We start from the raw sequence: 27,031 nt of genomic DNA on the forward strand, positions 1-27,031 counted from the left end.
ACAATTATGAACATAATTGCATGTTAATTTTATTTTTTTTTTTTGTTTGCAGTTGAATGGCATCAACACTCAGGGTGAGAATATTGCTGATAATGGAGGTATCAAAGAAGCATACATGGCATACAACCAGTGGGCCAAAGACAATGGTGAGGAGAAGACCCTACCATCACTACCTTACAACACTCGCCAGTTGTTCTGGATCTCAGCAGCCAATGTTTGGTGTGGGAAGTACCGTCCAGAGACACTGAAGCTTCGCATCTTGACTGGTGCACACTCTCCTGCACAGTTCAGAGTCAATGGACCTTTCAGCAACCGGCCAGAGTTTGCTAGGGATTGGAACTGCCCAATTGGTTCTACTTTGAACCCCAGTAAGAGGTGTTCTGTCTGGTAACAATCTGCTCTCTGGTTCTATTGAAAGTCATTGAAAGAGTGCTAAAAACATCTCTGGAGATCTTTGGTGCTTCAGTGATGGTTCAGAACCTCACCACATCACCTCATTACACACCTTATACCTCAGTGATGTACGAAGTGCACCTACCACCACTTTGAGATCTCCTTTCGCTATCTCTGTCATGTTTATTTTAATGTACAACATCCATAAGGAAGCCAGCTCTGGCAGGCAGTATACAACACATTATGACAGAAAATCTCAAATACACTAAACACCTTCATACTGTGGTGAGGAGCCTGAGCCTCAAATGTGCGCAAGTTGTGACCCCGGCTGGGCCGTTGGGAGGAAACCCATTTTCCTACACTTGGTTAAAAAAAAAAAAAAAAAAAGATATATATTTTTACAATAGCTCGCCCAAGATTTTATGTCGTGTCTTAATCTCTTAGGTAATTTATAGTACATGTAATGTAAAAATCTTTAGACTTCAGTAATATCCTTGATGAAATAAGAGAATGTCGAGCAAGTTTCACAAGACCGAATACTAATTATAAACTACTCGAGAAGTTTGTGATCTAACCATGGTGCTCTCACCATAGTCTCAAGATTTGACACACCCATTGCACACACTGTAGTTTATTCCACAAGAATATTTTGAGCTAGAAATTTCAACCTAAACATTTTCTCCCATATAGTTTTGTATCCAGTTTGTACTGTTATTGTCCTGAATACATATTTTAATGTAGTGAACACCTTTACGCATCCGTGTAAGTATGCATGTACTTGTGAGCGCTCGCATGAATATGCGTCCTTTATTTTTAGTTAACGTAATAAAACGTTCGAATACAGATGTACCTTAGTTATCACCCTCCTAAATATTAATCTTTTGTTTTAGCAAAGCTTTTTATTTTGTTTTCTACTTAGGATAAAAACCAAAGCAAATGTATGTGTGTGTGTGTGTGGCTGTGTTTCAGAGAGCAAATTATTTATTCCACAGAGCATTTTATTAGACTAATTTGTATTTTGTTCATTTTACTAAAGTTCACATGAAGATGGTTGAGCACAAGGCAAGGTGCTGCCATTACGTAGGACTGCATGTGCCCTTAATATTCGAACATGCGTGCACAGTAAGCTTTGTGATAATAAAGCTCTACCTAGAAGAAAACTAAGTACTAGTTTAGGTATGGCATTGCTGACGAGCATTGAATGTTCAGCAATCGAGAGGCCTTGATCAGTAAAGTGTTTTACCTCCAAGGCTTTATTAAGTACTCCATGGCCTTGTGTAGATAAAAGGTCTTACATGTAAGAAAAGGTCCCTCTCTGCTGCATATTTCAAAGTAATGGAATTTATATAGCTCTACAATAAAGCTTGCTCTGCACTTGTCTTCATTACTGTTAACACTGTCCTTGCATCAATGTCAACACTTGGTGCCTCAAGCAACACTTCACAGTAAATTGGAAATCTCCAGTAGTCGTCGTTCACCTCATTTCTACAAGTGGATTTAAGTGCAAGGAATTTTGTTTTAGGATGATAAATGTCCCGTTTTTACTAGATTTTTAGTTACTAAGTTCATGCCAGACCTGTATGCTACAGTTTCCTCCATCAAAGTTAGAGAAGTTATAGGATAATGATATGCAACTCAAGATCATCATCCATGCTACCTCAATTCTGAACAGTTTTTAATACAGATTCAAAGGAATACCTTTGTATTTTGAATAATACAGTACTTAACTAGTTTTCTATATTAATACTGAAAAACATGTCAGGGTATGCAAGCCACATTTGTATTCTGAAAAAGGAATGTGATCATCAGAGTTATCTTAAGTCTATAGCTTCTTATTAATTGTTGCAAAAGTTATTTAAATAAAGCTTATCTGTATGCAGAAGATTGTGTAGATCATAAGTGACTGGATTTTGAGGGCCTCACACCCCAGTCCAAGGCACCACACACTTAACTGCCTGATGAACCAGGCTGTTGCTGTGAGCAGTTCTGAAGATTTAGCCATCACAGCCTGGTTGATCTGTCACTTGCAGGAAATGGTAGTCCAGTTTTCAGGAACATTTCCCTTTCAAGGAAAGAAAATGTTTGATTACAAGTTTGTGACTGTTTTGACAGGATCTGACCCACCAAGATAGAGTACATGTTGCGGCATCACAACCCAATCTGATCAAATCACCCACCTTCATACTTATGTCATGACATAATTCATATTTTAATAACAAAGCACTATTTTTGAAATGCTCTTTAATAAAAAAATAAACCCCTAGCTACATAAATCTAATTGGTGCATTGTAATAATTATTATACAGTGTAATGTGATGATTAATAAATTCTATGTGAACTTAATGGGTGGTTTATTTAAATAAAAGGTTCCTCAGAGACAAAGGTATCAAAAAATTATACTTCCCAAATACCTGGAGGGTGTTCTGGGGGTCAATGCCCCCATGGCCCGGTCCATGACCAGGCCTCGCAGTGGATCAGGGCATGATCAACCAGGCTGTTACTGCTCACATGCAAACCGACGTACAAACCACAGCCTGGTTGGTCAGGTAATGACTAGGTGCCTATCCAGCTCCCTCTTTAGGACAGCTTGGGGTGTATTGGTAATCCAGTATCAGCAGACACTTAGATGTTACTCCTGCCAGGTTCCGGCTAAGTTAAAAGTACCTCTGGGAGGTTGCATCACCAGTTGATGTAGACAACTATATATAACCTTTGCCAGAGGAACTATTGTCATGTCCTGGAACACAAAAATAATTCTGAAAAAAAAAAAAATCACACATACACTGAAGAAATGTCAAGGCCTCAGGACCAAAATGTTTACTCATATGTCATGGTGTTTGCTTACACGTCTTTCTAAAGTAAGGAAATCTGTAAACTTACATTTCTTAATTTTAAACTTGCATAGCTGGCACACATTTTTTTACTATGGTATATTGGCACAGTAAAACAAAATTTTGTATTTTGACTTTGAAATTGTAGTTATGTATATTTCAACAGCATCAAGATTAAGAAATTTTCTTTTTAATTGCCCATTAACCCTTAAACGGTCAAACCGTATATATACGTTCACTTGCGTAGCGCCCCAAATTTTTTGAGGAAAAAAGAGCATATGGTACCCAGGCATCCCCAATTATTTTAATATGGCACACAGTGAGTGCGCACACCCATTCTCTCATGTCTAGGTGACTCAGGCTTATTGTGGCAATGTTGAATGAATGACAAAGAAAACGTATATATACGTTTGGGGCGCTACGCGCATGAACGTATATATACGTTTGGACCGTTTAAGGGTTAATATTCACAAGTCAAACTAGTAAAATACAGTGGGACCCCAAAATGTTAATGCAGCAATTGTTCCCAAGTCAAGTATTTGGAACTACGTACCTATTTTTTCGATACACCCATTTTAATACTGAATCCATGAAGTTCTGTATCTAATTCCATTATTTTAAACTAAGAATATTTCCCCAATATATAATGGTACTGTTTCCTTCACTCACAAGCAGTATATATATAATTAAACCAAGTGTATATATAAGTGTTAATTCAACAGAACACAGCTACAATATAGTACATTACAGATATGGAACATCATAAGCAGGGGACTACAGTACTATGAAAAATACTCTGCATTTAAAATATAAAAATGAAGCCCTTTACAGTATATAAAGGTTGGTATATAAATCAGAACTGTGCAATGGTCCCTTATTGTATGTAAACACAACTCTTGGTATTTATTTCTTGATAGTGAAGCTGATGCCATTTTTTTCCAGGTTTGAGCAGAGGTCAGTCTTCAGGAAGGCTGCAGCCGGAGTATACACACCACCCCTATGGAGATAAAAACTTCAAATTAACAAGATTGCTAAAATGTATACTGAAAAACAACGAAAAAAATTACACTGCACCTCTTCAATTTAAAGAAACAAAAAAGAAACCATTATACTGATGGGGAAGCACCAAACCTATAAGGGTCATACAGTGCTTTGGAAATAGGAGGTAATTAGGTTTGATACAAGAGAAAGGTAGCTCCAATTTCTTAGATCACAAGCCTTTCATTGGCATCAAGGCACCACCTCAGAGGTGTCATTTCCTTCTGCCAGTTACACAAATCCAAGTGTTTGGCTCACCAGAGCATGTATTCAAACTAAAGGCTCAAAGATCTCTCAAAAGACAAAACTGAAGAGAAGGCAGCCATGGAGCATCAAAACCACTCAGCACCTCTGACAAAAAACACTACAATACAACAGTACACGTTACAACTCAAAGACAAAAAAAGCAGTACGGAAAAAAAAATTCAGTGAAACCACACAAAAAAAATACCATATTTAACTGTAACCAACAAAAGCAAAATGAAAATGTACTCTCACACTCAATTTGTGACCACTGGCAGGCACTTACTTTCCTGGTAGTTTGTCTTTTTCTTTAAGGATGGTCATGGCACTCTGGGTTGCAAAAATAGCAGTACTATTGTAGCCTGGGTCAGGTCCCTTTACCTGCAATGAAATAATCATTACTTGTAGTACTAGAAAAACTTATTGAAATGTGTTTACTGATCATATTCATAATAAGTTAACAATATCCTACAACCTAGGCCTGGTCACGGACTGGGCCGTGGGGGCACTGATTCCCCAGAACACCCTCCAGATATAATCTTGTATAGTGAACATCATGCTTGACAAAATAAAATTGCCTAAAGTAGCATCTTTTGTATTTTTAGAACTATTAAAATTGGCATAAATACTTACTTACATGACACCATTATTGTAGAGCATCCAATATTAAGTGAAAAAGACAAACTACATGCTCATGAAATGAAATATACAAGATTTACAAATCCTACAGTGAAATACTCAATATATTGTGGATCAGATTAGAACTCGCTGCGATTAATATCGCTTGAATTAACTAGTTGTTGTTTTTTTATATAAGAACCTAAATTTCCCTCTTACTAAGGCTGTTTCCTATGAACTATTTTTCACTGCCAGCTCACAATATATTTTTGTGTATTTTAGTTATTAATTTTTTCTTTTTTAATAAGAAACCAAAGAAAAAGATGGCAGTATGAATTTTGTAAATACACGTACCCTGTACTATGAAGAATACAAGTTATAGTACTGCAACTGAATTAAATGCACTAGAAGACAAAAAGAATGCAGATGTAATATATACAGACTTTGCAAAAGCCTTCGACAAGTGTGACCATGGCGTAATAGCGCACAAAATGCGTACTAAAGGAATAACAGGAAAAGTCGGTCGATGGATCTATAATTTCCTCACTAACAGAACACAGAGAGTAGTCGTCAACAGAGTAAAGTCCGAGGCAGCTACGGTGAAAAGCTCTGTTCCACAAGGCACAGTACTCGCTCCCATCTTGTTCCTCATCCTTATATCCGACATAGACAAGGATGTCAGCCACAGCACCGTGTCTTCCTTTGCAGATGACACCCGAATCTGCATGACAGTGTCTTCCATTGCAGACACTGCAAAGCTCCAGGCAGACATCAACCAAATCTTTCAGTGGGCTGCAGAAAACAATATGAAATTCAACGATGAGAAATTTCAATTACTCAGATATGGTAAACATGAGGAAATTAAATCTTCATCAGAGTACAAAACAAATTCTGGCCACAAAATAGAGCGAAACACCAACGTCAAAGACCTGGGAGTGATCATGTCGGAGGATCTCACCTTCAAGGACCATAACATTGTATCAATCGCATCTGCTAGAAAAATGACAGGATGGATAATGAGAACCTTCAAAACTAGGGAGGCCAAGCCCATGATGACACTCTTCAGGTCACTTGTTCTATCTAGGCTGGAATATTGCTGCACACTAACAGCACCTTTCAAGGCAGGTGAAATTGCCGACCTAGAAAATGTACAGAGAACTTTCACGGCGCGCATAACGGAGATAAAACACCTCAATTATTGGGAGCGCTTGAGGTTCCTAAAGTATGAATTTTGTAAATACACGTACCCTGTACTATGAAGAATACAAGTTATAGTACTGCAACTGAATTAATTTAGATTAATAATTCATTTTAAGTGCTAAAACCCACGTGGGTCATTCAGCACAAGACGTGGAGGCGGCTTGATCCTCCGTCTGCTGAGTGCAAGACAGACGTGCTAACTATTTGTGCTCGTCTATGTGCACTGCAGCTGGAAACGTCCATAATCTTGAAATGAAAATAAAATTTCACGTCCTGGACCACACAGGACATGAACAAACCAAGTTACAGTGTTCTCCACCTACAAGCAGGCTCTAAACAATCTGGCAGCAATCACTGGCTATCAATGATGCTTGGACGAAGCAGATGCCTTCAATGACGACAATATTTCGCCATTGTGTGGGTAAACCTTTGTGCGAATAAAATGTTCTCAATAATGGTAACCAGTGCATCCAGGAATCGTTTTCTCCACCTTGTCAGTTCTAGCATACCATTCCACTTTCAACTGGGAAATAAAATGAGCATACCTAAAAATAAGGTAGCAAGTTGGTACACAGCAACCACCCAGGGAGGTACTACCATCCTGCCAAGCAAGTGTGAAACTAATCTGTAATCGTTTTACATGATGGTAGGATTCCTGGTGTCTTTTTTTTTTGTCTCAAACATGGCCTTTCTTGTTTTCTTCCTAGTTCTTGTTCTTATTTATTTCCTTTTATATCCATAGGGAAGTGGAACAGAATTCCTCCTCCATAAGCCATGCATATCATAAGAGGTGACTAAAATGCCAGGAGCAAGGGGCTAGTAACCCCTTCTCCTGTATATATTACTAAATTTAATAAGAAAAACTTCTGTTTTTCTTTCTGGGCCACCCTGCCTTGGTGGCCAGTTTGTTGAAAGAAGACTTAATCATAAATTTTCTAGCTAATTTTGATTCAGAATACAGAAAAAAACATGTGGACAGCTATAATTAGGTACAGTAACTAGTATTTTAGCCAGACTGGAATGTGGATAAATGGAACAGTACTGTATCATAATTCATTATGTACGAAGAATGTGCACTTAATTTAAAAAAAAAAAAAGGACGACCAAAAGCATTAGATGGTTAGTTACTGGGAAAATTACATTAAATAATGACCTTAAAATTATTTCATACCTGAAAGCGAATACAGTGGACCCTCGACTAACGATATTATTTCATTTCAGATGTCTGTTCGGGTGCCGTTACCGACCGAATTTGTTCCCATAAGAAATATTGTGAAATAGATTAGTCCGTTTCAGACCCCCAAAAATTCACGTACAAAAGCACTTATAAAAATACACTTACATAACTGGCCGAGTTGGGAGCTGATCGTTAGTCGAGGGTCCACTGTATAAGGATCTCCCATGTTTTACATATTACTGTACAGTAATAAAAATATCTAGAAAATGGTAATAAATTATCTCCAGGAGAAACACAGCATCTAGATCAAATAAATTTAGAAAATTCTTAATTTAATGGGTACTGGAAATTAAAAAAATAATCCACCGGGTCAGTTGATTTAGAATCAAAGGACAATGGGGACTGGCTCAAGAATTGACCGTTTTTGTTACTATCATGGCAAAATAATCTCATCTCCACTTTTTTTTTTTTTTTTTCTCAAAAAGTCGGCCGTCTCCCACCGAGGCAGGGTGACCCAAAAAAGAAAGAAAATCCCCAAAAAGAAAATACTTTCATCATCATTCAACACTTTCACCACACTCGCACATTATCACTGTTTTTGCAGAGGTGCTCAGAATACAACAGTTTAGAAGCATACACATATAAAGATACACAACATATCCCTCCAAACTGCCAATATCCCAAACCCCTCCTTTAAAGTGCAGGCATTGTACTTCCCATTTGCAGGACTCAAGTCCGACTATATGAAAATAACCAGTTTCCCTGAATCCCTTCACTAAATATTACCCTGCTCACACTCCAACAGATCGTCAGGTCCCAAGTACCATTCGTCTCCATTCACTCCTATCTAACACGCTCACACACGCTTGCTGGAAGTCCAAGCCCCTTGCCCACAAAACCTCCTTTACCCCCTCTCTCCAACCCTTTCGAGGACAACCCCTACCCCGCCTTCCTTCCCCTATAGATTTATATGCTTTCCATGTCATTCTACTTTGATCCATTCTCTCTAAATGACCAAACCACCTCAACAACCCCTCTTCTGCCCTCTGACTAATACTTTTATTAACTCCACACCTTTTCCTAATTTCCACACTCCGAATTTTCTGCATAATATTTACATCACAGATTGCCCTTAAACAGGACATCTCCACTGCCTCCAACCATCTCCTCGCTGCTGCATTTACCACCCAAGCTTCACACCCATATAAGTGTGTTGGTACTACTATACTTTCATACATTCCTTTCTTTGCCTCCATAGATAACGTTTTTTTGACTCCACATATACCTCAACGCACCACTCACCTTTTTTCCTTCATCAATTCTATGATTAACCTCATCCTTCATAAATCCATCCGCCGACACGTCAACTCCCAAGTATCTGAAGACATTCACTTCTTCCATACTCCTCCTCCCCAATTTGATATCCAATTTTTCTTTATCTAAATCATTTGACACCCTCATCACCTTACTCTTTTCTATGTTCACTTTCAACTTTCTACCTTTACACACATTCCCAAACTCATCCACTAACCTTTGCAATTTTTCTTTAGAATCTCCCATAAGCACAGTATCATCAGCAAAAAGCAACTGTGTCAATTCCCATTTTGAATTTGATTCCCCAAAATTTAATCCCACCCCTCTCCCGAACACCCTAGCATTTACTTCCTTTACAACCCCATCTATAAATATATTAAACAACCATGGTGACATTACGCATCCCTGTCTAAGACCTACTTTTACCGGGAAGTAGTCTCCCTCTCTTCTACACACCCTAACCCGAGCCTCACTATCCTCATAAAAACTCTTTACAGCATTTAATAACTTAGCACCTATTCCATATACTTGCAACATCTGCCACATTGCTCCTCTATCCACTCTATCATATGCCTTTTATAAATCCATAAATGCAATAAAAACTTCCCAACCTTTATCTAAATACTGTTCACATATATGCTTCAATGTAAACACTTGATCTACACATCCCCTACCCACTCTGAAACCTCCTTGCTCATCCGCAATCCTACATTCTGTCTTACCTCTAATTCTTTCAATTATATCCCTACGGTACACTTTTCCTGGTATACTCAGTAAACTTATTCCTCTATAATTTTTACAGTCTCTTTTGTCCCCTTTCCCTTTATATAAAGGGACTATACATGCTCTCTGCCAATCCCTAGGTACCTTCCCCTCTTTCATACATTTATTAAACTAAAGTACCAACCACTCCAATACTATATCCCCCCCTGCTTTTAACATTTCTGTCATGATCCCATCAGTTCCAGCTGCTTTTCCCCCTTTCATTTTACGTAATGCCTCACGTACCTCCCCCACACTTACATTCTGCTCTTCTTCACTCCTAAAAGATGGTATACCTCCCTGACCAGTGCATGAAATTACTGCCTCTCTTTCTTCCTTAACATTTAAAAGTTCCTCAAAATATTCTTGCCATCTACCTAATACCTCCATCTCCCCATCTACTAACTCCCCTACTCTGTTTTTAACTAACAAATCTATACTTTCCCTAGGCTTTCTTAACTTGTTTAACTCACTCCAACAATTTTTCTTATTTTCATTAAAATTTCTTGACAGTGCCTCTCCCACTCTATCATCTGCTCTCCTTTTGCACTCTCTCACCACTCTCTTTACCTTTCTTTTACTCTCCATATACTCTGCTCTTCTTATAACACTTCTGCTTTGTTAAAACCTCTCATAAACTACCTTTTTCTCCTTTATCACACCTTTACTTCATCATTCCACCAATCACTCCTCTTTCCTCCTGCCTCCACCCTCCTATAACCACAAACTTCTGCCCCACATTCTAATACTGCATTTTTAAAACTGTTCCAACCCTCTTCAACCCCCCCACTACTCATCTTTGCACTAGCCCACCTTTCTGCCAATAGTCGCTTATATCTCACCCAAACTTCCTCCTCCCTTAGTTTATACACTTTCACCTCCCTCTTACTTGTTGTTGCCACCTTCCTCTTTTCTCATCTACCTCTTTCTCTAACTGTAGCTACAACTAAATAATGATCCGATATATCAGTTGCCCCTCTATAAACATGTACATCCTGGAGCCTACCCATCAACCTTTTATCCACCAATACATAATCTAATAAACTACTTTCATTACGTGCTACATCATACCTTGTGTATTTATTTATCCTCTTTTTCATAAAATATGTATTACTTATTACCAAATCTCTTTCTACACATAGCTCAATTAACCCTTTCAGGGTCCAAGGCCAAAATCTGAAGTCACACACCAGTGTCCAAGAATTTTAAAAAAAAAAAATTGTTATTTTTTCTTATGAAATCGTAGAGAATCTTTTTGTGAAGGTAATAAAACAAAAAGTACAAAATTTGGTGGAAAATTGACGAAATTATGCTCTCGCGAATTTTGATGTGTCAGCGATATTTACGAATCGGTGATTTTGCCGATTTTGACTCCCATTTTAGGCCAATTACATTATTCCAATCAACCAAATTCTTAGCTATTTCACTAGTATTACTTCTATTCTATCGATTGAGCACAAGAAATCGCCAAGTCAACTGTTTCAACTACAAAATAAAGTGATCGGAAATTGTTAATTTGGCCAATTTAACACAAAGTTCAAAATATTCCAATTTCAAAATAGGCTCCAGAATAAACAATGTAGGTATTCCTGGAACTAAACTAACATTTCCTCTGTTCATTAGTTACATTTTGAGGCTTTACAAATAAATTCCATTTTGATTTTTTATTCACATAATGAATTTTTATTCACACCAAAAAATAGAAGATTTACTGTTATGCAATACTGTAATAATTGTATAAATATCATCACCATATTTGTGAATGTATATTAGACCCACCAGCTGACGTGTATTAGACGTGTGAGGTCGTTTGTTTACTCTTGAATATCGGCAAAAATTTAACATTTCCGCTGCTTTGAGCTCAGTTTCAAGCCATTTCCAGTGCTAAAACCAATCAAAATCATCTCTATTTCTGTAATATGTCTTCCATTCTATCAAATGAGACCAAGAAATCGCAAATACAACTATAAAAAACATACGAAAAAACACTGCAAAACCGCTGTTTTAATCAAAAAATCATGATTTCAGTTTTTTTCTCTCATTATACACAGTGTGCTGCAGGATCTGTTTTATGTGGTGCACACATACCACATAGATGTATTCTCTCATATCTAGGCCCAAATGTACCACTCACAGTTTATCAGTGAGAGCTGAGCTCATGGCATAGATCTACGGTTTGGACACTCACCGTAAAGCCGTAGATCTACGGGACGGACCCTGAAAGGGTTAAAGGCTCCCCATTTACATTTACACCTGGCACCCCAAATTTATCTACTACTCCCTCCATAACATTTTTACCCACTTTAGCATTGAAATCCCCAGCCACCATTACTCTCACACTTGATTCAAAACTCCCCACGCATTCACTCAACATTTCCCAAAATCTCTCTCTCCTCTACACTTCTCTCTTCTCCAGGTGCATACACGCTTATTATAACCCACTTTTCACATCCAATCTTTATTTTACTGCACATTACCAGAATCAAAATCACCATTACCAGTCACCCACTACCCCCATTAGTTAAACTGAGGGTCTCCTGTAGTCAAATTATATAGATTCTGAGAACAATTCATAAACAGGTCGATTAGTTAGATCTCACGCAATATACCTCACCTCAGTATCTTCATTTTGAAAACATTTCAGCAACCAGTGGCTTTTCAACTCAATAAGTGATAAATGGAATAAAGTGGCAAAATTATATACAGAGGTAACAAGTTCCTTCGCCTTACTGAATTACTGCATTTTCTGGCTTGTAAGTCGCATGCACGAGCATTATGAGTATTGCATCTTTATTACTATAATGAACTGCATGTCCTTTTATAAAACCACTTGTCAGTAACCCAAAGCTTACCCTTGACCCTGACCTTGAATACATAAAGCATAGGGTGATTTTCGAAGTGCATCTCATATGCCAGAAAATACAGCACATGTAGAAGACAGTGGAAGATGAGGTATTATTTGTGTAATTCATAAACAAGAATTCTTCCACAATAAAAAAAATGACAAATGTAAATAAAAAGAAAGCATTGCAGCACATACCTGAACTACTTTGGTAATATTGGGTGGCTGTGTGTACTGTTCATCGGGGTCTTCCAACTTCTTATCCCAACCTTTCCCAGTCAAGGTCACACAGAATTTCAAACCGGACAAATCAGAGCGTTTTGGGCCCTTTCGAGTGAATAGACCAAATGTGAAAAGCTCTGGATACTGGAAAAACAAATGTGGATTGATTGCATGCAGTTGTAACAATTACAAGAATTTGAAACTATATTCAGTAGAGCCATAAGCAATGTTCTCTCCAGTTTTGTCCATGTGCAGAATGAATGCTATCACGAACACATGCCCCATGTATAAATTACCTTCAACAGCAGATTTCTGGTGAACACAAATGATGTCATGAAGTAGAAGAAAATTCCAAAAAATATGCCACCTATGGCAGTTCCTAATGATGATGTGCCAAAATAGACATTTATTTGAGCAGGTCGTCTCTTCTCCAGTTCATAGTGCAGACGCTGCGAGCGCACCACAACAGAGCGATCAGATGCCAAGTTGGGAAGACACCAGCGCTCAGCCTCATTACTGTAGAACAACTTTCCTCTGAAACAAATAATTGTCATTACATACAACTGTGATAATAAAATTTTCCCATTTTTTTAAGATACAGCAAAATGAGGCTATATTTTTTATATGACCAAGGTGCTAAAGCAGAAATAAACACATGCTTCTCTTACTAGGAAGGGAGTTTTCTTTGGGTTACCCTGCCTTGATGAAACAAGGTCATTAATGTTATAACAAAAATCCCAATGAGCATAAAACAATACAGTGAGGTAACTGGTTTACATCACTAACAAATAAATTATCTCCATTTTGCTGATTTTTCTGTTGCTCCTGTTGCAGTCCCTATTTGGCATATGAAGCACTATCACAATAATGCATAAAAATGAAGTCTTAATTTTCTCTATTTTATGTAGAATCTACCAAAAGGTTTATAATAACAGCTAAAGGTTTTTCCCTACCGTGGTTCAGGTTTGTAAGCAGGTTTAGGCAGAGGAGTGGTGTATAGCTCCTGACGCAGCTTCTTCAGGTCCTTGTTGTGTATCAATCCTAGGACAGCACACTCCAGTGTTGTGTAGTTGATACTAGCACTGCCCTGCCAGAATACAATACAATGAATAAAGATTCACTTAACAAGATGAAGCTAGTGCATTTTATTTTACCTCATTGGCCATCTCCCACCACAGCAAGGTGACCCAAAGGAAATGCATTCACCATCATTCATTCAATCCGTCTTGCCATAAGTGTGCTGACATCACAATTCAGATTACTCTCTAACATCTCCTTCGAGTGTAGGCACTGCCTTCCCACCTCCAGGACTCGAGACTAGCTAACCCTTTTATGATAATACACTAGAAGGTAGTAATATTAAAATATGGTAAAAGAATTTCATTCAAACTCATGCAAAACTGATGGAAGTTGCTATAACAACATTTTAACTATAGTTCATAAGAGCAATTGACTTTCCATAAATAAAGCTTAAACAATAAAATATATAGGATACAATTATCACTCAGGAAGGAATTATTAAAAATAGATTTTTCATAAATTCACTAACAAGCAAAATTCAACTTACAACCGAGGTATCATCCAGGCTAACTACTGCTTCCACAGAATTCACATCTCCTGTGAATAAAACAAATTAGCCAGACACTCTTCTAAAGAAAAGGAAAAACTTGTGTTATCACAAATTATTGTTTTATACCAAAACATATGGTAAGTCATTATGGATCATACCACCATGTTACAAAGTCCTGCAATATTACAAGGCTTGACTTCTCTGGTATCTTTGGTAGCCCTAAACTTGCACTCAAATACTGTGAGCTAATGATAATCACAATTTGTATTCAAGAAAAACTAACAAAAACAAGGGTGTGCAGATGCTCCTCGACATACAATGGGGTTTCGTTCCAAAGAACCCATTGTAAGTTGAATATGAATGATACAAATAAGTAAATAATTACTGTCACTTCAAGATTATATTTCTTTGCAATGTTTACACTGTGTGATTACAATTTTGATTTGATAAAGTACAAAGAAAGTCACTATCATGCCAGGCATTTCAGGAAGACTAAACCTAATGCTTATAGACTACTTAATGCTAGAAATATTGAGAGTAGTAAATTTTTATTATACATCGTTTTTCTTATTACAACTTAAGAAGTGAAAAACAAATAATTACTGTAACTTAATACCAGAATGGTATTAAGTTACAGGTATTAAGTTAGGAGGAGATGCGGGATTAACAAAACTGTTGTCCAGAGGGCTGAGGAAGGGTTGTTGAGGTGGTTCGGACATGTAGAGAATGGAGCGAAACAGAATGACTTCAAGAGTGTTTTAGTCTGTAGTGGAAGGAAGGCAGTGTAGGGGTCAGCCTAGGAAAGGTTGGAGGGAGGGGGTAAAGGAGGTTTTGTGTGCGAGGGGCTTGGACTTCCAGCAGGCATGCGCGAGCGTGTTTGATAGGAGTGAATGGAGACAAATGGTTTTTAATACTTGACGTGCTGTTGGAGTGTGAGCAAAGTAACATTTATGAAGGGATTCAGGGAAACCGGCAGGCCGGACTTGAGTCCTGGAGATGGGAAGTACAGTGCCTGCACTCTGAAGGAGGGGTGTTAATGTTGCAGTTTAAAAACTGTAGTGTAAAGCACCCTTCTGGCAAGACAGTGATGGAGTGAATGATGGTGAAAGTTTTTCTTTTTTCAGGCCACCCTGCCTTGGTGGGAATCGGCCAGTGTTAAAAAAAAAAAAAAAAAGTTTATCCTATCAATAAATGTACAGTACTGAATATGCTTCACTATTGCACCAGTGTAGAGTTGAAATACTGAAAGTCTTAGGAAATCTTCCTTACCAGTTCTTTCTTATTCTTTTGTGGTCATCATGTTCCTTTTTCTTCATATTAGCCAGCAAGGGAATGTTTAATCATGGCACCCAAGAGAAATACTAGTGATGCTGGAGGTGCCAAGATGATTAAGCTTCAAGTTCTTTCAGCATTTAAGAAAATGGAGAGAATAAGTATGCTTGCAGGAGGTTCATTGTGTAATGGAGATGGTATTATCTTTTAGTCTGAGTAAATCATCCAATCATACAACCAGGAGGAACAAGAAAATAATAGCTTGTACAGCGCATAGTGATGTCAATTCAACTAAGTATGAAAAGTTACTGAATGTGTTAAGTGAGGAGAGTAGTGTATGGTTACTAAGTTCAGAATGCTTCCCTGTACCAATGCAAAAGACAATTTTAAATGGAATGACACATCTAAAAGCATTGTTGTGAAGCAGGTCTGGAGCAAGTGTGAAACAGGTAATGAAGCCTTATTGACAACTGTATGAAGTACTACTAGGAGAATATTTTTTTTTTTATTATCACACTGGCTGATTACCACCAAGGCAGGGTGGCCTGAAAAAGAAAAACTTTCACCATCATTCACTCCATCACTGTCTTGCCAGAAGGGTGCTTTACACTACAGTTTTTAAACTGCAACATTAACACCCCTCCTTCAGAGTGCAGGCACTGTACTTCCCATCTCCAGGACTCAAGTCCGGCCTGCCGGTTTCCCTGAACCCCTTCATAAATGTTACTTTGCTCACACTCCAACAGCACGTCAAGTATTAAAAACCATTTGTCTCCATTCACTCCTATCACACACACTCACGCATGCCTGCTGGAAGTCCAAGCCCCTCGCACACGAAACCTCCTTTACCCCCTCCCTCCAACCTTTCCAAGGCCGACCCCTACCCCACCTTCCTTCCACTACAGACTGATACACTGATACTAGGAGAAATGGAATGAAAAATAGATCAGATACACATTACAGAATACATGAGAATTCCAGTACAATCATTATTACAACTGTGCATCCACATCAATACCAAAACCACAGCCATCCACCTCAGTCCAGCAGAGCCACAAACCCTATTTAGAAAACTTCCAAGTTAACACTAACAGCAACTACAATGTAAGAAAACAATTTTTCACGTTTCACAAAATCTTTAAATAAAATGATGGGCTTTTTTGAAAATTATGGAACAAAACTAATTCTTCCATATGTTTTTCAGATTAGTTAGTACTAAATTAGATTACATGTTGATTTTCAGGAACATAACCCCACATTCTAACTGACTGATGATCTACTGATCTAATAGAAGCTCTTGCCTCTATGTAAACCCTCCTTCCTCCCCCCCCTTTTTTTTTTATCTTGCTAAAAAATATTTACCTGGGAATATATCCTGCAAATATAGTGTTCCCAAATCAGCAGGAATGGAGTCAAAGCCACAGGAGCCTACAACATGCACTCCATTATCTTGAGCCTCCTTGGAGTAGCGTAACTGCACTTTTTCCAAGTACTCAGGTTCCCCACTGATGTCCACATGATTAGCTGCTCCCTTGATGCAGGCAGATACAATTTTCTCACCATAGAAACGATACTGTTAGAAGGAGACTGTGTATTTGTAACTGCTCTTTGGGGAATTGATGCCCAAGATACACATTCATCAATTTACAAACATTTTCTTTCTTTCTTTCAACACACCGGCCGTATCCCACCGAGGTGGGGTGGCCCAAAAGGAAAAACAAAAGTTTCTCCTTTTACATTTAGTAATATATACAGGAGAAGAGGTTACTAGCCCCTTGCTCCCGGCATTTTAGTCGCCTCTTACAACACGCATGGCTTACGGAGGAAGAATTCTGTTCCACTTCCCCATGGAGATAAGAGGAAATAAACAAGAATAAGAACTAGAAAGAAAATAGAAGAAAACCCAGAGGGGTGCGTATATATGTGCTTGTACATGTATGTGTAGTGTGACCTAAGTGTAAGTAGAAGTAGCAAGACGTACCTGAAATCTTGCATGTTCATGAGACAGAAAAAAGGACACCAGCAATCCTACCATCATGTAAAACAATTACAGGCTTTCGTGTTACACTCACTTGGCAGGACGGTAGTACCTCCCTGGGCGGTTGCTGTCTACCAACCTACTACCTAGGTTACAAACATTTTATTTTCACTTTTTTTTTATAGCATTCACTGCCCAGAATCCACAATATTTGTACTGTACAACAAAAAAAAGCAGACTATCCAAAATAAGTATCTATCACTGATGAATTCACAAAACTATTTATAAATCAAAGAGGGAAGGAGATTTTTAACTATTGCACTTCACTAAGAAAAACTTGCTGCTATAACATAATTTCATGAAAATATTAGCATTGATAAATACAGCCTTAAGTCTTAAAGCTGTGAATAGTTAAACAAATATTGTTTATGTTCATTTCTTCAGGGGTTCCCAAGGCAATGGGAATTAGTTTATACAAGGATAAACTGAGGGATAATCCATGAAGTGACAAATGTAAGCTGAATGTCAAAAATATTATGAAATACAGACTTCAATATTTAAGAAATGTAAAGAGTTAATGACAATATAAGGGGGTTCTAGATCAAATATTATACAAAAGAAGTGTTGCAAAATGCCCAGCAGTTGGATGAAGCACTGGCACTACCCGATACTCCCTCACCCCTGATGCTCCTCACACGAAACCTGTGCTTAATTTATCTTGCCTTCCATGCTTACCCCAAAAAAAAATTTTCCTGCACATAATACAATGCAGAGCATTTTATTATGTGCAGGAAACAGAGAACTCATGGCTTATGAATATCACAATACACATATCACTCCAGTTATCAACTACACCTAACTTTCAACTTGAAACATGCAGCAGCACACATTTACAAATTAAGTGCTATTCAGATCTGTATATTATACCAAGAAAGGCATGTGTAGCCTAACATAACATCTCTTTTACAAACCGGTCCAACACAATTGATGACAACCTTGGCCTGCTTTGCCATATTCAGGAGGCTTCCTTCATCATTAACATCTGCAACAATAATACCAACATTCTGCAAATCAAGACCTGTCCTAGTCTTTGCCATCTCCACCGTCTTGTCCAGCTTATCCTTGTTACGGCCGGCAAAGGCATATGTTAGGCCCTCGTTTTCTTTGGCAATTCTGGCAACCTGAAATATGCAGAGAGTATGTGCTATACAAAAATTTAAGTTTTGCAAAAACAGAAAAAATGAATTTTAAATAATGATTAACTGGAAGGATTTATATATTAAACTCGGAATATATTTTATAGTACATATACAGTGGACCCCCGCATAACAATCACCTCCGAATGCAACCAATTATGTAAGTGTATTTATGTAAGTGCGTTTGTACGTGTATGTTTGGGGGTCTGAAATGGACTAATCTACTTCACAATATTCCTTATGGGAACAAATTCGGTCAGTACTGGCACCTGAACACCCCTCAAGGAAGGTTCCTTGATGTTGGTGAGGGGCTCTTGATTTAGGGAATTGGATCTGTGTTCCAGTTCCCCGAATTAAGCCTGAATGCCTTCCACATCCCCCCCAGGCGCTGTATAATCCTCCGGGTTTAGCGCTTCCCCCTTGATTATAATAATAATGGCACCTGAACATACTTCTGGAGTGAAAAAATATCGTTAACCGGGGGCCCACTGTACTTGCAAACACATTTTATTTTAAGAAGTACTGTACTAAAACAGACAAAATTTAAGATACAAAAAGAACTGGAATTTGTTTTATAATTCTTAGGTATCTGAATCACCATTCAAGTCTTTGTACAGCTCTAAGAACTTACTACCACACACAGTTTTTTCTCAAAAAAACTGTTATAATGCAAATGCTTTAGAATAGTTAAAATTTAAGTAATTCATGTTAAGCACTAAACCCATGTGGATTGTTCAGCAGAAGACGCGGTGGAGGTTCGATCCTCCAACTACTGAGCACTTCCTATTTGTACTCTCTTAAATTCTTGCATTACCCTGATTACTTCGGATATGTTCCTTACTATGCAATGTAAGCTCATCCATCAAGACCCACAACTTTTTCTTGAGAAAATATATGTAGTGAAGAAAATAGTAATAGTAGTAATGGTATATAAGAGAACTCAACACAGTAACCGAGCAATAGTATGCATAAAAATCATGACAAAAAACTAAGCAGGAAGTAAAGCAGCATAAATAATTTTAAATGGAATTTTCCTGTCAGCCTATTTAACCTAACAAAACATTAAGTTCAATAAAAGTAAACCTAGCAACATACCCTTCTAAGACGTGCAACAAAACTTTTAGAATTAAAAAACTGATGAAAGGTACTGGAACTGCCTGTCATGGAAGGAAGAAAGGAGAGGAGATAACTACATGTAAATTTAGAAAATATGTGAAAGTAGATAAGGATGGCTTGTCAGTAATAAGGACAAAAAACTATAAATCAGAACGTATCCTATTTAATACTAATACAAGAGGGTCCCACATATTTGGCACCCTCTTTTCAGTGTTCTACATTTCTGTTGGCTTTCAACTGAGCTAGTGTTCACCACATTTGGTACTTTTGCCACTTTTCCACATAACAGTTGCGTAAGAGAAGGGCAACCAGAACCATATTTGAAGGTAAGTATTGTATGTACTGTGCACAGTGGTACCTCAGGATACAAACAGCTCAAAACTCGAAAAATGATGTAAGTGCTTTTGTAAGTGTATTTTTAGGGGTCTGAAACGGATTAATCTAATTTATATTATTCCTTATGGGAACAAATTCATTCAGTACCGGCACTCGAAAAGCTGTCTGGAATGAATTAAGTTCATATCCCGAGGTACCACTGTACAGTGGACCCCCGGTTAACGATATTTTTTCATTCCAGAAGTATGTTCAGGTGCCAGTACTGACCGAATTTGTTCCCATAAGGAATATTGAGAAGTAGATTAGTCCATTTCAGACCCCCAAACATACACGTACAAACGCACTTACATAAATATACTTACATAATTGGTCGCATTGGGAGGTGATCGTTATGCGGGGGTCCACTGTATTTATTTTACTTTATTTTTTTATGCCTAGCTGTAGTGAGCACTTAATATATGATAGTGTAAACACATTACGAGCATTTTTGGTTAATTTGAAAATAAAAAAAAAATGCTCTTTCCATCCCACTGATGATTTTTGCTTACTCTACGGGGCTTTGAACCAAAGAGCCGTACAAATGGCACCCTCCTGTACATAAAATCTATTAAGTTACTAATGTACAATGAGTAACAACAGTATGTACATGCAATTATTATTACATAACTTTGTAATACCTCTGTGGGAAGATGTCACCAGTGGTATCCCACAAAAATTAGTAATTCACCATAATTTTTTTTATATAAATGGTTCAAACAAATATAAATAACTGTTGTACAGTAAATGAAATTAAGTAGTTAACTCAAAGATCCACACACAGGTGTGCAACTAACCTAAAACTATCTATAATACAAAAATGTATTTTATGCCAAATCTCATTCAGTAAAAGAAAAAAAAATGAGAATTATTATTTTAATGGGAAGTACTGAATGGGTTTATATTCCAAAGATTCTTTTGGAATATAAACCCTTATGGCTTAATGTTCCTGAATAGGCAAAGAAAATCAGGGAGACTTCTATCCAATGAGATCCTGAGGTCCTTTCCCACAGGATGCAACCCTGTACTGGGGTGGAGGCAGCATAGTGATGCCAACAAGACAAAAGACACTTACGCAATGATCAAGACATATTAAGGAAACACTTTGCTACAAGTGACTTCTTTAATATGTGGTGAAAAAGTTTCCTTAATGTCTTGAACAGTGCATACATTTTTTACCTACAGAATACTGGCTCCTAGATATCTATTTATGCAAGGTTAACAGGGGTAACAAGTGTAAGGAGATTTGCCAAGACATTTCTTCTTGTCCAGGGACTGAACCAGTCAGTTATAAGCTGAGTGTTCCACAACTGAGCTACAGAACAGAATCACTGCAATAAACAAAGCATAATGGTCTATGTATATTAGCTAATAATATGCTGTAATTTCCTGTCTCCTGGCAAGAAGTCAATGACATTACAAAATTTTAAAAAACTTGCAAAACATTATCTGAAATGAAGTATAACTTTAACAAAACAAGGATAAGCATCACCTCTTCAGCAATAAACTGCCCTGTATATCCAGTGGCTCCAAGCACCACCAGATCATACTGCTTTTTCGTCATATCAGCCATGGCGGTCAAGTACCCTGAAATGCAAGCTATACTGCAAATTATATATATATATACATGATTTTAAAGTGCATTACAAAAAACTGCAAGTAAAGTTGCTACACGAGTTTATTTTTGGATGTGTACAAAATGTTACATTCAAGAGGAAGCACTAAACCCATAGGAACTATACAGTGCCTGGGGGGAAAGGAAGGCATTCAGACTATTCAAGGAATAGGAACAGGTGAAATTCCTCACCATCATCAAGGAACCTACCCTGATGGAGGTTTTTAAAGTAATGAAGAGTACAGTACATGCCCTCATTCTTAAGCAGTGTAGAGCCCAGTACAGTATTATTTGAAGTTTAAATAATGTTGCTTAATATCTCTTAATTTAGTAATTTTTTTGGGACTAAATGCTGTACTGCTCATTTTAGGTTACATTAATGATGGGATTTATAATTACTGCATATTCATAGAAAGGTATTAAGCTTGTATTAACAGCTCTGTACATAGTTTTACAGACCATTATAGTTATATAGTGGGATTTGATTATAGTTCAATTCAATTCAATTCAAATTTATTCTTTATAAGGGTTACAATGTGGGGTTTACAGGTTTTGGGTATTGTGTGGTTTACATGTTATAAAATACTAATTACAGAGGGAGCCACTAGGACACCTAGCATGGCTAGGCATTTCGAGCAGACTTAGATTAATTCTCAACATTAAATCCTTACAGATTATGGTATTAAGGCTAAGTGACTACATCATAATTTGTGAGTTTAGCAATGTGAATGCTTTTGTTTTGGCACAATACAAAGTGTCTATATTGGAGTATCATAGGCAAACTTATGACTAGTTAGGATTTATTATTTTAAGATTAAGATTAGTATTTCTGGGTTTATAGTCAGTGGGTGAGGGAGTGTAATTGTGAACCACCAGGTGGTTATCATGTAGTTAGTTGTCGGGGTGTATCAGGGAGATAAGATGTTTTCTAACTAGTTTTGAAAGTGATGAATGTGTCTGCAGTTCTAGAGTTTTCAGGTAGGGTGCTCCAGATTTTAGGGCCTTTGAAATACATTGAATTTTTGTAAAGGTTTAGTCGAACACGGGGAATGTCATAGAGATGTTTGTGTCTGGTGTTATGCCTGTGGATCTTGTCACAACTATCAAGAAAGCATTTTAGGTCAAGGTTAATACTGGAATTTATGGTCCTGTAGATATAGACTGCACAGTAGTAAGTGTGGGGGGGTGTGTTGCCAGGGATGGGATTTAGTGATTATTCTTACTGCAGCTTTTTGTTGGGTTATTATTGGCTTTAGGTGTGTTGCTGCAGTTGAACCCCAAGCACAGATAGCATAGGTGAGGTATGGATATATAAGTGAATGGTATAGTGTGAGAAGGGCAGTTTGCGGCACGCAGTATCGTATCTTGGAGAGGATCCCCACCATTTTGGATACTTTTTTTGTTGTGTGTTGGATATGGGTGCTGAAATTTAGGTTGTTGTCGAGGTAAGTTTTTCTTTTTCGAGCCACCCTGCCTTGGTGGGAATCGGCCAGTGTGTTAATAAAAAAAGAAAAGAAAAAAAAAATGTGGCTAATTAACCCGTAAACGGTCCAAACGTATATATACGTTTTTTCAACATTTGAATGTAAAAAAAAGTAATGATTTTTTTTTTACATTTGAAAATGTGTAAAAAACTTTGATCTACTTTTTTTTTTGTTATATTTGAAAATATGTAAAAAAACGTAGATCTACTTTTGGAGCATTACACATGTGAACGTAGATCTGCTTGAACCGTTTACGGGTTAAGTAGATTCAACCAAGGATATCCCCCCCCCCCCAAAAAAATGCTTCCACTGGAGTCAAGCTTCACAAATGGATTTCTGTCAACACCAGTCTTATCGTAACACAAGATAAAGTCAATACAGATATGCAGCAATTTCAGTGTGAAATTATCTGTTATGGGAAGGCACTATACCCATAGGGTAGGCTGACCAGGCAAGCAGCAACCAAGAATGGCTCATGGTTAAGCTATGGGAGTTGGTAATCCCTCAAAATTAATCAAGAGGTATACAGTAGTCCCCCGTATCAGCGAAGAATATTTTCCAAGACCTACCGTGGATACCCAAAACCTCTGATAGCAGCGAATCCTATTATTTATTTATTATCACACTGGCCGATTCCCACCAAGGCAGGGTGGCCCGAAAAAGAAAAACTTTCACCATCATTCACTCCATCACTGTCTTGCCAGAAGGGTGCTTTACACTACAGTTTTTAAACTGCAACATTAACACCCCTCCTTCAGAGTGCAGGCACTGTACTTCCCATCTCCAGGACTCAAGTCCGGCCTGCCGGTTTCCCTGAATCCCTTCATAAATGTTACTTTGCTCACACTCCAACAGCACATCAAGTATTAAAAACCATTTGTCTCCATTCACTCCTATCAAATACGCTCACGCATGCCTGCTGGAAGTCCAAGCCCCTCGCACACAAAACCTCCTTTACCCCCTCCCTCCAACCTTTCCTAGGCCGACCTCTACCCCGCCTTCCTTCCACTACAGACTGATACTGTATTATTATTATTATAATCATGGGGGAGTGTTAAACTCACAGGGATTATACAGCACTTGTTGGGGGGGGGGAGGGATGGAAGATATTCAGACTCAATTCAAGGAACTGGAGGATAGATCCAACTTCCTAGATCAAGAGCCCCTCACCAGCATCAAGGAACCTCCCCCGCGGAGAGCTAATCCTACATCGTTTTTTGTTTACACATAACATTTGATTAATAAATTACACACAATAAGTAGAGAATTAGCATTTCTGCACTGATGGGAAGCACCTCCTGGCTTCTCTTAGCCCTTTAAGAACAGCTACCATCACTATTTCTGAGCGTTGGGGACAAATGCACATGCATGCTAGTGGTTTTCCTTGTGCTTAACAATATCTTATTATATGTAAACAATTTTTTATACTGCAGAGGGAAATAAAAATGTTTGTTTATTAAGCAAAATTAAGGGTTATTTTCAGGCCACAGTAAAATGTGGATGACCAAAACCACTTAAACCAAATCTGCGGATACGGGGATTCTACCATAGGGTTACAAAGCTCATAGGGAATACAGAATAGGAGGCATTCAAATCGGTCCAATACATGATAACTCCAATTCCCTGGATCAGAAGCCCTCATCACATCAAGGTACATCCTTGAAGGAATGGGGGTAAGATAAGATATGTCAAGATTTTTAACCCAAGATAACACAAAGTCTGTGTCATCGAGGGACTCTTGCCTGCCTTATTTCCATTGTGGTCCTTTAATTTTATCCCCCAGGATGCCACCCTCATCAGTCAACTAACACCCAGGTACCTAGTTACTGCTAGGTGGACAAGGACAGCAGGTGTAAGGTAACACGCTCAATGTTTCCACCTGTCCGGAGACTGAACCACGGACACTCAGTGTGAGGCGAGTGCGCTACCAACCAGGCCACAGGACAATAAATGTTGCTCCACGGTGGATTTCGGAGTTCAAACTGTACAATAGAGTGAGATTTACATTAAAGATTAGTAGTACACTGTGTAACTGGTATGAAACGTAACCAAACCCAATAAAACCAAACTTAATCCAACCTAAAATAAGCTAATATAACCTTAGAGTTATTGGCCTTTAACATTATGTGATCATTTTAGCTGTGTCTAGCCAGGATGTAATACTAAGCATTGATTCCCTCTAATGTGCTATTAGTCCAAAAAAATGTAATCTCTCCCAAAATAACTATGCATAAAAAAATTTATTCCGTTCTGCTTCCAATCAAAAATACATTCTAATACCGAACCTCCGCCGTAATTTTTATTTTAATATGAGGGAGAGCACAAAAGGCGTGGCATTCTTCACCTATAACCAGGAAATGTGTAGAAATAAATATATAATATACTCCTGGCGGCGACTCCCTCAGCCTATCACAAGACCTTGAATCACCCTCGTCTCTCTTGTCACTCATTAACCTCCTCCCTCCGCATATGACAGTACATATAACATACCACACGTCAACCTTCATTCAATAACCTACAATTTGCGCCTACTTCTGAGTAAATTCAGTGTTTAACTTGGGAGTGAGCAGCTACTTGAGAGTGAAGGTCACCCAGGGTTGTTGCTTCTCAGTTCCTGGCAGACATGTTGTTTTCATTACAGCATTCATTTAAGAAAAAATATTCTCGTTAATAAATATGTACTCTATATTTATCGCTCATAATCATAGCCTGAAAAAGGTAATGACAAATTTACACCTTTATGATTGATATCTTAGTAACCAATGCAAATATGAATATTTAATTATATTAATTCGTATTTATTAAACAAAGCAAATTAATGACTTTACATTACTTATTTAATGCTAATTATAAATTTATGAGCTGCATTATATAACTCTAATATAATCCTAGATACATTTTAGTCATAATTAAAAATTCGTCTCGACTTGAATGTTTACATAAACCTAATTGTCATCATTAGTAAGTTAGTTTATTTAGGTAGTCACCTAGTTGTGCTTGCGGGGGTTGAGTCACAGCTCCTGGCCCCGGTATACCCAAATACAGTTACACAGATTATCATACATAGAAGCATATGTATAAAGAACGTACGATAACCCAAAAAAGTCAGACAGAGCGACGTATTTCCACTGGGATACTTTAATTAAAATATTTAAAAAACTGTATTTATCATACCACTAAAATAAAAAAAACTTTGAGAAACAGATCAAACAAGGCACTTAAGCGCCTTTTTTTGATTGATCTTAGTTTCTTAATGTATAATTTTTCTAAATCAAGCAAATTTTGGATACATCCGCATGGTGCTGCTACCCTGAACTAAATTGATTTATTACATATGTATTATTAATATAGAGTATTTACACTATATACTTTACATGTCCATTATGCTTAATGATTATTTTTAACAATAGTTTGTATAAGCTGTATATTTTAATTATATATATAACAAATTAAGCAAGTCTAAATATTTAACCAGAATTATCATATATTACGAGCGACTAGGGGCAGGGGGGCATAATTATATCATGATACAGTATCTAGTACATAGTATATACATTTACTATACATCCCATAAATTCATATGGGTAAATTAAGGCATCAGGTATACTCCAGGTATACCAGGTATCATCAGTGTTTTACAAGGTATATAAATTATCATTATATATATATATATATATATATATATATATATATATATATATATATATATATATATATATATATATATATATATATATATATATATATATATATATTAATAAACTGTCGATTTATTGGATTTATTAAAG

General features: G+C 37.4%; 2 protein-coding genes across 16 annotated transcripts in view; one reads left to right on the plus strand and one right to left on the minus strand.

The window, feature by feature from the left end:
* Nep2 (Neprilysin 2) overlaps positions 1-2,736 on the plus strand; it is a 211,415-nt gene extending 208,679 nt beyond the window's left edge. For all 6 annotated transcript variants that reach the window (XM_070097171.1, XM_053794146.2, XM_053794145.2 and 3 more), the window contains one exon: positions 53-2,736. In XM_070097171.1, coding sequence (XP_069953272.1) covers positions 53-391 — 339 coding nt within the window. In that variant the 3' untranslated portion in view covers positions 392-2,736. The remainder of the gene's footprint in view (positions 1-52) is intronic.
* LOC128700751 (saccharopine dehydrogenase-like oxidoreductase) lies at positions 2,029-25,881 on the minus strand. Of its 10 annotated transcripts, none has more exons than XR_011393567.1 (12): positions 25,763-25,867; positions 25,063-25,225; positions 21,637-21,731; positions 18,432-18,641; positions 16,845-17,055; positions 14,208-14,257; positions 13,594-13,727; positions 12,937-13,174; positions 12,617-12,784; positions 4,792-4,886; positions 2,805-4,221; positions 2,029-2,455 (listed from the first exon to the last, which is right to left on the minus strand). XR_011393567.1 is itself a non-coding variant. In XM_070097173.1 (10 exons), exons 2-10 carry the CDS (start codon positions 21,715-21,717, stop codon positions 4,128-4,130), a joined length of 1,281 nt encoding a protein of 426 aa, XP_069953274.1. In that variant the 5' UTR covers positions 21,718-21,731; positions 25,763-25,873; the 3' UTR covers positions 2,029-4,127. The 10 variants fall into 10 exon arrangements, 1 of the variants encoding a protein (XP_069953274.1); XR_011393570.1 differs by having other exon boundaries at positions 25,776-25,852; XR_011393566.1 differs by lacking the exon at positions 25,063-25,225 and having other exon boundaries at positions 25,776-25,873.
* Positions 25,882-27,031: the final 1,150 nt, after the last annotated feature.

The sequence above is a fragment of the Cherax quadricarinatus genome, chromosome 56, assembly GCF_038502225.1.
Source record: "Cherax quadricarinatus isolate ZL_2023a chromosome 56, ASM3850222v1, whole genome shotgun sequence".
Classification (NCBI taxonomy): Eukaryota; Metazoa; Arthropoda; class Malacostraca; order Decapoda; family Parastacidae; genus Cherax; species Cherax quadricarinatus.